General features: G+C 31.9%; 1 protein-coding gene across 2 annotated transcripts in view; it reads right to left on the reverse strand.

Annotated features, from left to right (window-relative positions):
- Window positions 1-17,089, reverse strand: part of LOC130446476 (uncharacterized) — a 123,187-nt gene that overhangs the window by 29,532 nt on the left and 76,566 nt on the right. The window contains exons 2-3 of one of the 2 annotated variants that reach the window (XM_056782752.1): window positions 9,615-9,823; window positions 8,926-9,061 (exon numbers count right to left, since the gene is read on the reverse strand). In XM_056782752.1, the coding sequence (XP_056638730.1) occupies window positions 8,926-9,061; window positions 9,615-9,823 (345 nt within the window). The remainder of the gene's footprint in view (window positions 1-8,925; window positions 9,062-9,614; window positions 9,824-17,089) is intronic. The other variant, XM_056782753.1, reaches the window with a different exon arrangement.

The following is a 17,089-nucleotide window of genomic DNA, read 5'->3' on the forward strand; positions in this document are numbered from 1 at the left end:
GTTCAATGAAAAGAAGCAATATCAGATTCATACTGCTTATCAAAGATCAAAACTTCAAATCAAAAACTTACTCAAAACGATATCTCAATAAAACTCATTTATTTTTTTTATAATGATAGCAAATTTCAATAAATAATTTTGAATTTGTTCCAAATACTAATAGAAATATTCTTCACTTTTAAATATTGTTTATTTGAATTAGCTTCATGTATTTTATTTCAATTCACTTGTATCTAATGATATACACAGAAATGAATACATAACCCAAATTTACGGATATAGTGTGATTGATTAGTGTGCAAAGTTCAGTGCCTCCTTTGTCCTTTCAAATATGAATTTTAAAATTTAATGGATTATATACATTTTTGGTCTTAACACAGTCTCACAGGGTGTTCCAAAATACTGTGCCATATGAAAGACACTTTTTTAAATGAAGCACCCTATATTTTATTGCACATTTGGAATCAGCATGCCTTTTCATTACAATAATATAGGGTTCATTAAAAAAACGTCTTTGATATGGCACAGCATTTTATATCACCCTGTAAGACTGTGAATAATTGCCAAATGTGGAGACCAAAGATGTATATAATTTATTGAATGTTGAATTTCATTTTTGAAAGGACAAAGGAGGCACCGAACTTTATCACGCTAATGAATCCCCCTGTATAAGTAATAAACAGTATTACGAGCAATCAATTTTCATCAAATAAGTCATTCAAACAGACAGCCAAAATTAATACCAGTAAAAATAACATTTACTCTAAACTGCATTGTACTGTTTGTGCATCAAATCAAAGTTACAACGATGCATAAATTGAATATTGATTATTATCTTTATATTTGCATTGTTTGATGATTGCTTGAGGTGTATTCCAATATCACAATTTTCACTAGGCTGAATTCTGATTGTTTGTGATTCATTCAGTAACAATGTTATGTAACATGTTTGTAAAAGCTAGAATATAAGTGAAGTCTGTTTGATACACACGTGCATTCGACTAGCCTTTGCTGATTTACGCGAGTTGAACAACAGGTTGTTCAATATGTATATTTTCCACAAATCATCTTCATGACGATACTGTAATTCAATTCTATTGAGTTTCACGTTAGCTTTGATATGAAACTTTTTGAATGGGAATGTTCCCTCAAAATTAGAAGTTGTTCAACTATTTGATGTCTTTGAACTTGGTTGTAATGCCACTTTTAACAAAATGGAGTTAGGATATTTAATTCGAAGTAACCGACGCTTTTCTAGGTCACGAGTTTCATATTAAACAATCCCTAAGAGAGGTATATTGGAATTTTCAAATCATTATTTTAGATACTATAACTGATTTTAACACTTTCAATACTTTAGGGACATATAGGGAGAATTTCTAATAATCACTAAAATTATTTGATTGCTTACAAATGCATTGGGATCTAAGATTTTGGTACTGTACAGTCATAGGCTCGTAAACAAATCCAAACCTGTCTTATGTGTTACTGTTTGTTGTCTGCTTTATTTTTCCGCTCGAAATTGCCAGGTAAGCAATTTAAAATCTTAATCTACTTTTAGTTTTTCTATATCCACAAAAAATGGAGTTTATGTTTATTTTTTCGTTGTAGAATGATAAACCTTTGTCAGACGAAGATCTTCAAGATATTGTAGATAATATTGATTTTGAAGGACAATTAGACCCATTTTAAGATAGTGATATAGATAAAAACTATATACAACCATCTAGCGACGATGAATCTTCAAGTAAAGTGGGTGATACTTCATTGACACAAATTTTGTATAATGCGTTTACTTTTTAGGATGATTAATTCGACGTCAAAAATGAAAAGGAAAACGAAGTTCCAGCTAGTAATTTAGGAATTACATTTGAGTGGAGTTGAAAAACTGAAAATTTTATACCGAAACATAATATTCCACAAGAAAAACAAACAATTCTATTGTTCAACAAACAAACAAGTTTTCAGAAAAGGTTCTGTGTTTAAATTATTTCCTGAAAGCTTATTTTTATGAATAATGTTAAGGATCATCTGTTTATTGCAGGAATTCCAAGAAAGCGATGTGTGCGATCTGCTGGTTTCCAAAAAGAAAATAGAACAAAGATAACTTGCCAAATGTGGGCATTAGCGCTCTGCAATGACTGTTTTGTAAATAACATTCTTGATTACTTTATATATATGCAATAAAAAAGAAGTATTGAGTTACAATGATGTTTTTCTTTTATTTTTTATTCATGTAAACCACATTAGGAAGTTGAACAAATTTGTTTTTTATTGTTTAAACCGTTAGTTTAATTATTAGTGCTAAGCTTGAGTAGCTACTCTTGTAATATCAAATTCTACACCTTCTGTTTCATCAAAACTGATTTCAAAATAATCATGCAAAACAATCAAGTGTTTAACGTATGTCTGAATATCTTCATCGAGGCATTCTACCTGCGATAAGTTTGGAAACTGTGAAAATTCGTGTCGACCAATATTTTTCTTCATAAATTTCAATTCACCAAGAAAAGCTGGAATAACATTATTTTATTTTATTAAATTGATTGTAATTGTGATTTGAGGTCAAATTTTAGAATAAATCTGTCGTATACGCGATGTCTGCCGTAAAATTGGTCAGGATCTTCACTTTCCAGAAACTGAACATACACCTTTCGACAACAAGCGTACGTCGGTATGTAACAGCAATTGTTGGAAATCTTCATAATTTTCATCGCAAATACGCGCGTAGTAAATGCATTACTTTCTATTTTCTTAACTGCATTTACACAAATTGAAGCGATTGGTGCAATCAGTGAACTGCAGTTACAATATCGCCCAATCATGGCAAGAGCACTATGTATTGCCACTGAAATAACATTTATGGATGGAATCGAATACGTGTTGAACTGAATATGGAGTATGCAAGTTCAGTAACAGTCACTGTACTTCTTAAAATATTATCTGCCAATATTTTTAGGAGAAGTCAAGTCAACATTTCAGTTCAACACCATGGAAGTCAAATAAATTTTAATGGACCCCCACTTACGATTATGGACTCACATGGAACACTTTGGGAATCGTGGATCTACTCCATGCATTCACTAGCATATAGTTGTATACTATATGATGTGTCTATCGATAAAGATGCTTTAGATGGACTTTCATGAGTTTCCAAAATTCCGTGAATTATTGGGGAATACCGATAAATTTGAAGCTTGATCTCTTGAACTGATTGATTAAAGTTCATTTATACTTGTGTTATTAACTTCAATTATAATGTTACATTTCATCTTGTTTCTCTGTGTTTAGCCTAATATTTTCGAAAAGATCATTGATATTCTAAAGTTGTTCCTTGCCTTGGGTTATTTTCGCCCTTCAGTTCATCATATTGGTCACTCATTAACTATTTATTCAATTTTTTGGTTAGGACAAATACATCGACACTCAAAAAAAGATCGTAGACTGTTGTTACTTCTGAATTATAAATTTATATTTTTGGTAAAAGTATTTATATAAAATAACTGTAAACTGATTTTTTGGTTTCAACAAAAACGACCAATGACACAATAGAATACTTCTCTGTATATATTGGACAAGTGACGTTCGTTATTTTCTCTAACTTTACTTGTATATTGACGTATGTAACGGAACTTAACAATTTATAAAGGCAGCGTTTTTTTCTTCACAATTAGTTAATAACAAATATATTTTAAATTATACGTAAGGTGACATGAAATTTTTTGAAATATTTTACGTCGTTGTTGCCGATTGTCGACTTCATAACCCTTATTATATATTTTTCCTCTCAATATCGCTCAATTTTCAATAAGGCTAGCACGGGAAACATTTCTAACTAATTTCTGGTTATTTTGATAAAATAATTTGGAGGACATTTTCCTGTATAAAGACGTGAAATGTGGATATGGCACATTACATCAAAAGTTTATCTTCAAATTTCTTTTTGGATATATATTCCACGTCATTGGTACAATTTTCCATATCATTTGTATAAAATCCATCACTGCCTTTGATTTCTGAATGTGATAAGGCGAAATATTTTCGACATCCATGATCTGTTCTCTATGATGTACCGTCTTTCTAATGCACGGAGGCACATCCGAATTCTGCGCATCTGATATTCATTACATTTCTTACATTTCCTCTTTTCCTGATTTTTAACTTCCTTTCGTCTTCAGTTCTCGACTGATGGTCATGTGGGAATCCCGAAACTTGCTCTTTGCATATTAGTTTTTGACAAGCCTATACACGTTTTCAGATATCTAGCTTGTACGCCATTACTAAGTTGAAATTTTACAAAAACCAGAATTGAAGGCAACGACATTTTCGGAAAACTTTAGTAGACGTTAAAAAGTTAGTTACATACATACAAACATAAAGGTAAAACTAATAAAAGGGTGTTTGATGTTTCATTAGAATACCCGCATTCAACAATTTATTAAATTATTATACCGTTATTAATTCTACATTCCATGAGAATATCAAATCAAGTTGATACAATTCAACTAACTAACCGTCAGCAAGTTGGTCTCGAATAAGGTCGAATGGGACAACTCGATCGAGCGATTTCCAATAGGAGAGTTTCTAACTAGAATTAAAGAACGACGGATTGACGGCATCAAGAAGAGAGAGGTAACGTAAGGAGGGTGTCCACAATCTGCTACACAGAGAAACACACTTGTTTAAAACAAAAAGTGCTCAAACTTTCCAGAACAAAATACGGGTGGTCGATACCACACTTCGAAAACGATCCAAGTTAAACAATTAGAGGAGGGTAGATTAGAAATTATTGTTTCCAATGAGAAAACCTGTTTTATATAAGGGGATTTTTGAGAAAACTTTAACGGAAAATCGAACGTCAACTAATGAAACTCAGAACGTTTTGTGAGTCGTTATCCTAAAAATAGAACTGATATGACGGCGAAATATGTAAATATTACGAAAGAAACAATCCATTTACGATACAAGTCTACAGAAATCCTTTTCGTCACTGCATAATGAAGTAAACCAGTGATCCTTCATTTACATTTTATAACGCTATCGAATTCTGCTTAAAATACGGGTAGATCCATTAAAGTTTCAGCAAAATAAAGACGGATCGTACCATGATAATGCTCTTCTTGGTGCACCACAATGTATAAATTACATGATGTCTAATATTACGTGATTCGCGACGTTGTCAAATTGTGATACACCTTTGAGATTATTCATTTAGATGTAATAAGATTTTATATTGTGTGGAATAGTGTGAGCTTTTCAGACATAAATTTCAATGCATATGGTGATACACGTGGGTTCCGGATAATCCATATTGTTGATTTTTATTGATATCATCATCATCATCTATCAGCCATCTTCCATCCACTGCTGGATATAGGCCTCCTCTAGTTTAAACCATCTATCTCTATCTTGAGCTGTATGTATCCAATTTCCCACAATTTTCTTTACATCGTCACTCCATCTTGTTGGCGGCCTGCCTCTACTTCTTTTATCCATTCTTGGCCTCCACTTCAATATTCTTTTCGTCCATCTATTATCCGTCATTCAGGCTACGTGGCCTGCCCATTTCCATTTCTTTTGGGCTATAATTTCAATAATGTCCTTAACGTTTGTTCTTCTTCTTATGTTCTCATTTGTAATTCGATTCCTTCTCGTAATTCCCAACATTGCCCTTTCCATTGTCCGTTGCGCCACTCTCATCTTTCCTGCAGTTTGTCTCGTGAGGGTAGGCGTCTCTGCCCCATAGGACATCACAGGCATAACACACTGCTTATATACTTTTCTCTTTAGGCTTATTGGTAAGTCTGATTTCAAGGTACTACTCAACTTGCCAAAAGCTATCCATCCTAACTGTATTCGACGTTTGGTTATCTCTTCCTATCCTCACTTCATGGCCTAGATATTTATAGTTATATACTTGCGCTATCTCACCTCCATCGATAATTATGTCATTTGTTACCAGATTTGTCATAAATTTGGTTTTGTCTAGATTTATTTCTAGGCCAACATTCATTGTGGTTCTTTTCAAATCCGTGGCCATCTGCCGAGCGTCTTGCATATTGTCGGTGATTATGACGATATCGTCTGCGAAACGCAGGAGGTTTAGATACTCACCGTAGATATTTATACCTTTCCCTTCCCAGTTTAATTTTTTGAAAGAGTATTCCAACACACATGTGAAGAGCTTAGGAGAGATAGTGTCTCCTTGTCTAATCCCGCGTCCTACATGTATCTTATTTGTTGGTTCGTGGAGATTTACATTTAGAGTTGCGTTTTCATATATGTGTTTAATGAGCTTTGCGTATCTGTAGTCTATCCTACATTGTTGCAGGGCTGATAAAATTGCTGGAAGTTCAACTGTGTCAAACGCCTTTCTAAAATCGACAAATATCATTACCAGGGGCATATTATATTCTATGGATTTTTCTATCAGTATCTTAATCGTTTGCAAATGGTCGTTTGTTCCTATTCTGAACCCCGCCTGTTCTCTGGGCTGATAAAAGTCTAACTTTCATTTCAAGCGTTTCGTTACGATTTTAGTGAACCATTTATAAAGGTGAGAAAGCAAGCTTATAGGTCTATAGTTTTCAAGGTTCGTTATAACCCCTTTTTTGTGGATGAGAATTATCGTCGCATTCCTCCACTTTTCCCTGGATTTCCCCCTTTTGTAGACATAGATTGAAGAGGGAGATTATTTCTATTAAAAGTTTCTCACCCCCAACTTTGACAGCTTCTATCACAATTTGGTCTTCTCCTGTCGCTTTCTTGTTTTTCAGTTCCGTTAGGGCATTTTTTGACTCTTCAATTGTTTTTTCGGGTACAAGTTCTGTACCTTGGTTTACGACTTTCATTTTATTTTCTGTGATATTTAATTCTTCTTTATTAATATACATTGTATATATAAATATGTCAAATGTTGAAAATACTAATTTTCCCAAATAAACTTAATTCAGTCCTCAAATTTGCTCTCAGTATATGATATCAAGCAATTACCAGAAGAAACACAAAGAAAACTCAAAAAAATTTAAAAAAAAAATATATTTATTTTTCAACGTAATCTCCTATTAGCTCCATATACTTTTCCCAGCGATGTTCAATAAATTCGATACCCTTTTTATAATAATAATCGTCAAGCTCTTCAAAATAACAATAAACTGCCGACATCTACTCTTCATTGTTGGAAAACCGAGCCTTTCAATTTTGGGTATTTCAATAACGGATGTGTGAGCTGGTGCATTGACACACTTTCTTCTTATCGAAATGCGACTGTTATTGCTGGATTTATTTGTTCAAATGTTGCAAAGTTCCCATAATACTCACCATTGAGAGTTTTTCCTTTTTCATGACCTTGCCGGCAGATGGAACGGTCTTTGTCGGCTCTCCCTTTTCAGTCCCTTGTTTTGATTGTTCTTTTGTTTCTGGGGTGAAGCGCAAGATCTACTTTTTATCCATGGTTACGAAACATCTTCACGATGCTGTTTTTGTGATTTACAACGTTTTCTAGCTCGCGCACTTTTTGCTACCTAAAATTTTACTGTTGATAACCAAGGAGCAGCCTGATCCAGAGTAGAATCTAGTTCAGCATTTATATTGGTGGAGCTGAGGCCTTTCAAATAAAAGTTTTGTATCACAATAACAATGACCAATTTTTTTCCATGTCTACAAATTCACTGAAAACGTTCACTATGATGGTTACCAAACAGATACTAAACGTTGCGTCTCCAAACTTAAAATATATGTTGTATAGATTGTGTACTTTCTAATACAATGGTATTTTTCAAGCAACTACCGCCATCTTTAGGTCAGACCAGGTACTTCTGGTACTATTCCACCAATATTCATTATGTCATTCTTCTCCAGCCACTTCTAGATCTAGGCCCCTGTTAATATTTTCTGTATTAGTTTGTCTTGTACAAATATTACGAGGCTAGAATTTTTGAGGTCTTCCTACTTTTATTCTGGTCTATCATTTCAGCTTAGTTATAGTCTTCATAATGTCAGTGACTCCTCTAAGTCTTCGGGATCCTATCTTTATCCAAGATTTCTAGCATGGCTCCGTCTATTGCCCTTGAATAACTTAGGCTTTTTTCTGTGAGTGTCATTGTTTGCAAGCCATGATTCTTATAATTTCCTTTGTAGGTTGACTAAAAAGGTTCTATCTTCTAGGATTCTACGAAGTTTACCAAATTCTGACCACGATGAACCAAATCTTTTGTCCATTTCAGTGGTCAGATCTGGAGTGAAGTAGTAGAACAGGCAAAACAAATACTGTTAAATAATTGCATAAAAAAATATCGAAGTTGTAATACCTTGCAAAAAAGAAGACATCACTAATATAAAAAACAACTGTCTAAGCCTACTGTTCTAGGTGTATAAAATATTAACAAGAATAATCACAAGTCGTTTGACTCATCATCCAGTAGAGCAAGGGTGGTTTGGGAAAGGCTCTAGCACTAGGATGCACTTAGAAACTCAAAAAATGATTTGAATTGAGAAAAAACTAAATTCCACATTCATCCAATGAATTACTACAAAGATATTTCTTAGTATAGTGTACTCTCTAGCTTCGGTGATCTGAGCTCGTTTGTAAGGTGTAATATGATACCAATAAATATCTTATCATGGTTTTATTCTAGTCAAAAGTATGGGTGACAGACACAAAACGTTAAGCATCAATGAAATTCAGCGACAATATACCTAATGTATATCTAATGGCAATGAATGAATCGAATCATATGCTACCTCTTGAAAACCTCAATTACTTTATGATTTGATAGAAAATGATTAGTCTATATTGTGATTTCTTTTTGGTACACCTTTTATTATAAAAATAAAATTCTGGTATTAATGTCAAGTCAATGAATTAATGTTGAGTCAATAACGACGTATCCAATTAGTTAAAATCTATTTAATGAATAAACTTACCCACAACTAACATTTCTTCTGAAACTGTGGCGGTGGAGAAATTTGGAGCGTCAGTGGTCACTTCACAGCTGAACTTCCCCGAGAGGCTGAAACCAACATCGCGTAATACCACCTGGTGTTCGTTAGAGCTTTGTGACTGAAAATTTATTATTGTTAAATGAGAAAATAGTTATCCAAGCGATTGTTTTCAAAGTTAAAAACTTCAAATATTGGATTAAGTCACTTTTCCTGGTTTAAATTAAGCTTAGAATATTTCATAGAGCGCAAAAAACCTAAGATAAAGAAAATGTTAAAGTCGAGATATCTGAAATAGATTTAAAACACCTTATCCAATTGGAAAAGGCTAGAGAAATGATGATATTGTATCATTACGTACCCTAAAACTATGAAATTTTATATCAACTCTGCCTAATTTAGCTACTTAAACAATAAATTGAAAAAATATCAAGAACTGAGTTTTCAAATGTCAATTTTTCAAGTTAAGAGGACTAATTTTATATTACTTGATCCATGAAAAGTGGAAAATATGCAAAAGAAACAGAAAACAGAACTCAAGAAGCAATTTTAGAATTAGAAACTACTAGAAACAATTAAATTATTACTTTTTAATATATTTATCAAGAATAAATTTCAATATTCTTAAACTGATACATGATTTCTATATCATGAAATAATATTTTTTTACTCACATCAACATTGACTCCATTATATGTGAACGTTTTAGTGCTTGGCAGTTCTTTCGGAGTATATCTGTAGAATTCGTGAGTTCCTCTGTAATATTTTACTGTATATAACGGCTCACCCTGTAGATTGTAAGTACATCTCAATGTAATCGAACCACCGTATTCTACAATGTTGGGTTGAATGTCTAACGTCACTTCCTTTAAGCACGATATTTCTGAAACAAACAAAACTGTGATATAAACTAGCTAAAATTCAATTATAACTTTAAATACGATACTGAGAAACGCCTCTGTTGAAATCATACGAAATATTTCATTTAATGCTAATAATGGGACAGTTTTTTTGAAGGGATCAGCAAGCTACTTTAATCCGAACAGATGTGACGTTTTGCGACATTTTATTACCCGAGTTTCTAAGAATATTGTTAGGAATTCGTCCACGACATGGGGCGCGAAGCGGACCCTGCTCGGTTATGTTGGAAGTGTCTAAAATTTGGTGACGGTAATTGGTGCTAAAGTTTTCGGAAAGCGTTGCTAGGAAAGAGTTTTAATTTATTTGTTTTTTTACTTTCTAGAATTATTCGAGAACTTCTTTTGGGTATAAATACTAGTTTATTCATTTGCTTATGAGCTAATAAGTCAGTATATAATTGATGGCATAGTTAACGAAATAGTGAATGGTGATTGGTGAATCCAAATGAATTATATAAGTAGTGAACAGTTGATTATCACGAATAGTGAGTAGTTATTATAACTAATGTCTAGTGTAAATGTGTAAGTGAATTAAGTGAATAAGAGACAGTGTGTATGCAACCAGTCAACCGTTAAAAACACTTCGAATAAATTAGAAGTTTCGCAAGAAATATTGGTTTAGATAAAACAAGAAAATATCTGTAGAAGATTCCAAATACAAAAATGAAGCCCGTAGTGAATTATTTCTAATATCATATATATTTCCAGAAAATCGAAAAATTTTAATGGCAGTATAGAGACTCTTCAGGTATCATCAATTATGATGATAAATTTTTTGGTAGCTCAATTCAAACGTTGTTTGTTCTGATTAGGAATGTTCAAGATTGCAACAAGCAACGATAATGTTGAAAAAGTTGTACTAAATAACAATCGAATGGGAATATCTTAGAAATCCCCAGTCATTATAAACTGCTTGAAAAAATATTTGTATAGTATAGTATTCTAGGGATTTCTGAAATTATTTCCTGTCGAATTAAGAGTCGATTCATAAACTATTTAAAACTCATAATTTCAATGTAGATATGGAGTTTAGAGGTATGAAGAACTATTTTAGTGTATCAAAAAGTTGAATGGCAAATTAAGGTAACGCATTAGAAGCAAATGGGAATATTTTAAAAGCAGTGCCAGAAATTATTAAAGTTGGATAGTAAATTTGATTCTTATTTGAAAGTCATAACTATTTTAACAAAACTATTAATGTACAAAAACATTCAAAAATTTCACTTAAATGAAAATAACGTATAAACCAAGGTTTTTTTAATTCAGTTAATAAAATATTCGGACTCAGACACGACACTGTGGATATCACTATTTACTTTTTTGGAAGAATTTTAAAAGCTATAATTACTAAGTTATTGTTGACAATTTATGTAGTTGAGATTTTACTCGAAAAAACTGTTTATTCCTCTACTACAAAAATTAAGTATAATATTGAATTTTTCCACCCAGCAAACTTCACTCTATTTATAACTGTTAAAATAATATTTTCTCTTGGTATACTAGCTAGTATTTTCGAACAATGATTTGCTATTTACAAATGGACACTTCTTAAGCTTTCTCCTCATTCAAGATGATTCCGCTTATAGTTCTTCCAATATCAATTGTAGATCATAAAAACCCTTGCCGACAATTTTGTTTGATATACCATAGGCGTAGATACCCCATTTTATAAATTTATTATTTCTATAGATATATATCTTATGTGAGAAAGTATTCGTAAAAAGGCAATGGAATCATTATAAATTGGACTGCATTATGCGCCGTTATTTAGACGGATGCACTTAATTGTAGTACTACTTGGAAATTAGAAAAAAATCATTATTATACGTCGTTCATTTACTACAGCTCAATATTAAATTATAAAACGAAAATGAACTACTAAAATGTACCTGCTTGAAGGGAGTTAGGTTTAAACAGGGTACTAGACGTGAAGTGAGCCCTTTTGGTATTTAGTACCTCATTCGTTTTTTTGTGAAAAACAAAATTTTAAAGCAAAAACAATAAAAACAAAAAAAAACATTCCAATTCCAAAATATCTTTATAAATAATCATGGTAGTCAGAATCGTCTGAACTAGAGTCATCATTTGATTGAATCATGGTGGGTTGTAAAGAGAGTGATACCACGTACTCATCTTCTTCTTTGATAACATGTTCAACATAGTTTTTCCAAACCTCTTCGCGGTCTGCTACTAGAACTTTCTATACGAGTTCTACATCCTCTTTACTCAGTTCTGTTCTTTGCACAGATTGTCAATATAATAAATTTTCTCTAACTTTAGACCTCGAATAGCAGTAAGCAATTCTTTATTTGTTTTCACAATCGCTGACAGGAATAGGAATATTTTTTTCAGACATAAATGCTAAAATTTGAGCTTTGTTACTACTACTATTGGGTATTGGTCATATCTTTATGATATTCAGCTGTACAGTTTTTATTGTTTTTAGCAGATATTAATAAAGCATTAGGCACGAAACTACCTTTGCGTGTACTATTATCACACGTTTCTCTTTAGAGCATGGCCCATTCAAACAGCAATTTTGTTAAACCATGTTTCATCTAGATGAATTATGTATCTATTAGAACTTCAGTAGTCTTTTATCTGACGTAAATAATCTTATCGTTATCGAACGATGATTGACGATTTGGTTATTGCCATCCGTTTATTCCGTTTTTTGTGTTTAGAACCACATTCTAACAAAACGTATACATATAAAATCTTTAGTAGCTTTGTCAACTGAATTCAGTTTTTCTTTACATGTTGTTCAGTTTTGTGAATGATCCACAGAAATGCCTTTCGTGACTTCTCGATAAATGGAAAATTTATCTATTCTTATCATGATTGCATTATCAGATTGCTGAGTATCTTCCTTTTTTAAACATTCGAATATATTTAAAATAACTTGCTGTGTTTGTATATCTAAATCTTTATCATTAAATACGTACCTGTCTTTATTCTCATTACACTGTGCAATTTAATTGTCTTTATTCGACCATGGTCTAAAGAATGCCATATTCCTATTTATTTGAAGAAATCTATTAATTAAATCAATCTCACCAAACGACCCCATTGCTTATCGCAGACTTTCTAGCAGGAATATTCCGAAGAAATTGAGTACATACGCCGACAACTTTGGCCGATAGAAAGGCATTTATGTTTACGATTCGATGTTTTCAATGGTAAACAGTGGAGATGATGAGTCCATGTGGACTGACGGTTTGTTAGATATTTACCGAATTTGGTATGAGTACCGTTGGTATTTATGAAATATTGATTGTTCCTCGCATAACTGTCTTTTGCAACTGATAATGGAAGAACTAAACCTCTACAGTACATAAATCTAAATAAAAAAAGTTATTTCTTTAAGCTCGAATATTATAGGGTAATTCTATAATCGTATTGAGAACAACATTTCTTCACATTAGACTAACTATCGTATTGAACATTTCCAATTTCTTTGAAGTTATACCTTCTTTCACCTATATTTTTCGAATAATTATTTTGACTGTATCCTCACTCTCATTTTTATTTCTGAAATGGAAGGAATTAATGATATAACTTCATAAAGAAAAACGAATGATTTCCACTGCCAATTATACAATTAATGAGATTCAAAGCCAAACACAAGATGATTTATTAATATACGGAATACTTGAAAAATTCCTGGAGCAATATTTTCTTAATTAGGTCTCAAATCGAATTCAAAAGATTTCTGGATTCTCCTGAGATTTTTATTGGCTAAGAAAATGATTTGATTTACTACAAAACCGAATGAAAACATCTCAAAAAATAAAAGAGATTCTACGTAATTAATCTCCTGTGCTTTTTGGAATATCTTAACAATGAAAGAAAATAAGTTAATCACTAATTAAGTCAGTTCCAAGGCTTGCTTTTTATTTTAGGAGATGTAACAGTCAATTCTTTTTATGTAAAAACCATCACAATAGAGTCGATATTTAGACAAAAAAATTGATGTTGTTAATGATGGTAATATATTAACCTCAAATATAGGTATGCGTTTACTGGTAATATGATATTACTAATTAAATTATAGTGCAATGAGAAATATAGATAGAGAAGAATTCGTTTGAACCCATCATATGTCAGGGTATTGATGTCTGGCAAAGTTTAGTCAAAAAATGAATCTCATAATAAGTTTTTTATTTAGGCGAGGTTAGAATATTTCAACACCAACCTTACTCCATCTAACCAATTGATAATATATCTACACCTAATCCCTTTTCTGCATTTTCTAATAAATAAGAGCTTGTGAGCACACTTCAGAATACGTTCAAAAACATGTACATACATTGTAAGGGTTTCTGGTATCTATAAAGAAATGTGGAATAAATGCAGATGGCACGCTTGTCATTCATTTCTCCTGGATAATTTTTTTCTCTAGATGCAGTTTTTACTTTTTGAATAGCTAAGCAACTAAATTCAGAATCAGATAGTTGGATAGATCTATCCGAAAAAACTTATTATTACTGATGTTTTTTGTGATCTAGGATGACATAAGTTGAAGCTCAAATATATTGAGGACCCAGTTGGTTTCTGTTCATATGTTACTGTTAATTTTATATATTGTGACATCAAAAAAATGGATTCTATTATTTTTTTGATTCCCTTTGTGAATTGAGTTTTTTTGCGACAAAATTGAGGAATAGTCAAATATACCTCAAAACGAATTTATAAAAGCTACAGAACTCACACTTACAACCACATACTTCAAATATGGAGATGAAATATATAAAGAAGTTGATAGTTATGCTATGGGAGCATCCATATCAATTGTTATATCACAATTACTAATGGAAGATCTTGAGGAAACTGTCCTAAGCAAACTTGATATGAATATTCCATTATTTTTCCTTTATGTAGATGATTGCACTACTACCGTATTTTTTAAAACATAAAATTAAAACCATAAATGAAAAATTCGATTCTTATTATGAAAAATTTCTTTCCCAATCAACATCTAACAAAATAATAAAATCAATTTTATTGATGTCACATTATATGATATTAACAATAACATAAAAACACAATGGTATATGAAACCAATTGGTCCTCAAGATGTTTGAACTTCAGTTTATGTCATCCCATGTAACATAAGAAATTAATTATTCAAGAAAAGGATGAACAGGTACTATAATCAATTGAGAAAGAAAACAGAATCTGAACATCACCACATAAAACATTGTTCCTTACTATATGTACAAGGACTTTCCCAACAACTATTGAATTATTTCAATAAATATGATATCAGTATAAAGGCTGCTTGAAATGATGCAAGACAACATACAAGTAATTGCATGCAATTTCTTGCAAGATCAAAATATTACATAGACGAATATTGCACGTCGGTTGACATTATGCCAGTATCTTTCACTAATAGAAATTCCATAAGTAAAAGTAAACAATTTCCTAGCCTCAAACGAGAAAAAAGTGGTCAGTGCATAACTGGCAAAAATTATAACTGCTGCTGCCTTTCTTTTGGAATCTGATGGATGCAAGACAACGTGCAATACGATGCAAGACGCCATATTTCTTGATCAAGTATGCGCAGATAATCTCGAACTTGCGACATTATCGGTCGGTGGCGAAGGTAGGCCAGGCCTTGGCTACATAGAACAAAGGGACACATTTAGAAAAAATACATTTGAAAAATGTGATATTAACAGATTAGAAGCTCATTGTAACTTATACGCAATAAAAACGACACCAAATCGAGAAAATTGCAAGTAAGAGATCTTGCATGAAACAATCAGTTGAACTTCAAGAAATATTGCGTCTCGCATCGCCTTCCACGTTGTCTTGCATCATGTCCAACGGGCCTTAAGTCATGAAGGATATTTCGACTAAACTAAAATTTAAAACATCCAAAAAACAAAAGAAGTAATATTATATATCAAGTGCCTTGTACTAATTGTGACGCTATCTACAGAGGGCAAACATCTCAGTATTTAGTAAATAGACTAAGAGGGCATCAATACGATAAAAAAAAAGGAAACTGCATTAACGAACCACGAAATATCAAAATACATAATTCATTTATAAAGAATCAAAAATTCAACATAATCCAATATACGGAAAAGGGATTGATAAGTAAGAGAAAGCTATCAACGATAGAAAAGACCTTAATAATTTAAGTAAAATTGGAAGCTCTATTCTATGAATTCTAATACATCTACGAATAATTTGATAGCTACTACATATTTTGGAGATAAAAACTAAGGAAAAATAAATTTTTTTATGTTAAAACAGATTTCTATTTTGATTTTATTTTTATTTTGATATCCATGATATAGTTGATCTATTGATTAATATTAATACGCACATTTAGGTCTCCTATAATTGGAACTGCATTTAAAAACTTGTCGGTGTGACCTATTTTGGTCTTCATCCACCTCCTTACAGGATCCATGTAGCGAGATCAAGTTCCTTGCATTTAATTTCTGTACAGCTATAGATGTGCCGAAAAAAGGAAGTTTGGTCATCATTGGGAAAAAATTATCTTTTCTAAAGACAGGTATAAATGTAAATGTATATAATCCCTCTACTATCTATTTAGTTAGTGTTTGCTAACTATAAGCACGAAATAATATTAACTAATTTATTCTTACAAATTATTTTCCCGTTTATGTTGAAAAATTGTCGTTAACAAATAATTCTCAATACCTTTTACCCGCTAAATTTTCAATCATAGCTGAAAATCAGATGCAAACAGTTGTCGAAGTAAGTAAATTATGAATTTATTGATGGTTTTCCGACAATACGGGAAAGCTAAGTAGTAAATATTCTATCAATTTCAGATTTAAGTTTGCGTTCTCGAGAATGTTTTCTCACAAGATTTCTGTCGCGGAAACTCAATGAATAGTTGTATCACTAAAATAACTCGAATGCCGCAGTGGAATATTCTACCTATATCCCAATCCCAATATCTACATTAAGGATATTGTTGGCATTAGGTGAGCAATTTGCATAATATAACCTGTAATACCATGAAGAGAATTTCAAATTTAAATGACAGCTCGCGCATTATGATAATCAATTTCTAAGGCATGTTGTCGCTTACTAGTTGTAGGACAATCTTGTCAACGTTAATTTTCTTTATAATAATTTGGCAATGTTGATATATATGCAATCTGTAAGTAGTAAATACATATAATAATAAGAATTAATTATGATAATAATGACGTTAGTAGCATAAAAAGCTCACCATGGAT

The sequence above is a fragment of the Diorhabda sublineata genome, chromosome 7 (genome assembly GCF_026230105.1).
Source record: "Diorhabda sublineata isolate icDioSubl1.1 chromosome 7, icDioSubl1.1, whole genome shotgun sequence".
NCBI lineage: Eukaryota > Metazoa > Arthropoda > Insecta > Coleoptera > Chrysomelidae > Diorhabda > Diorhabda sublineata.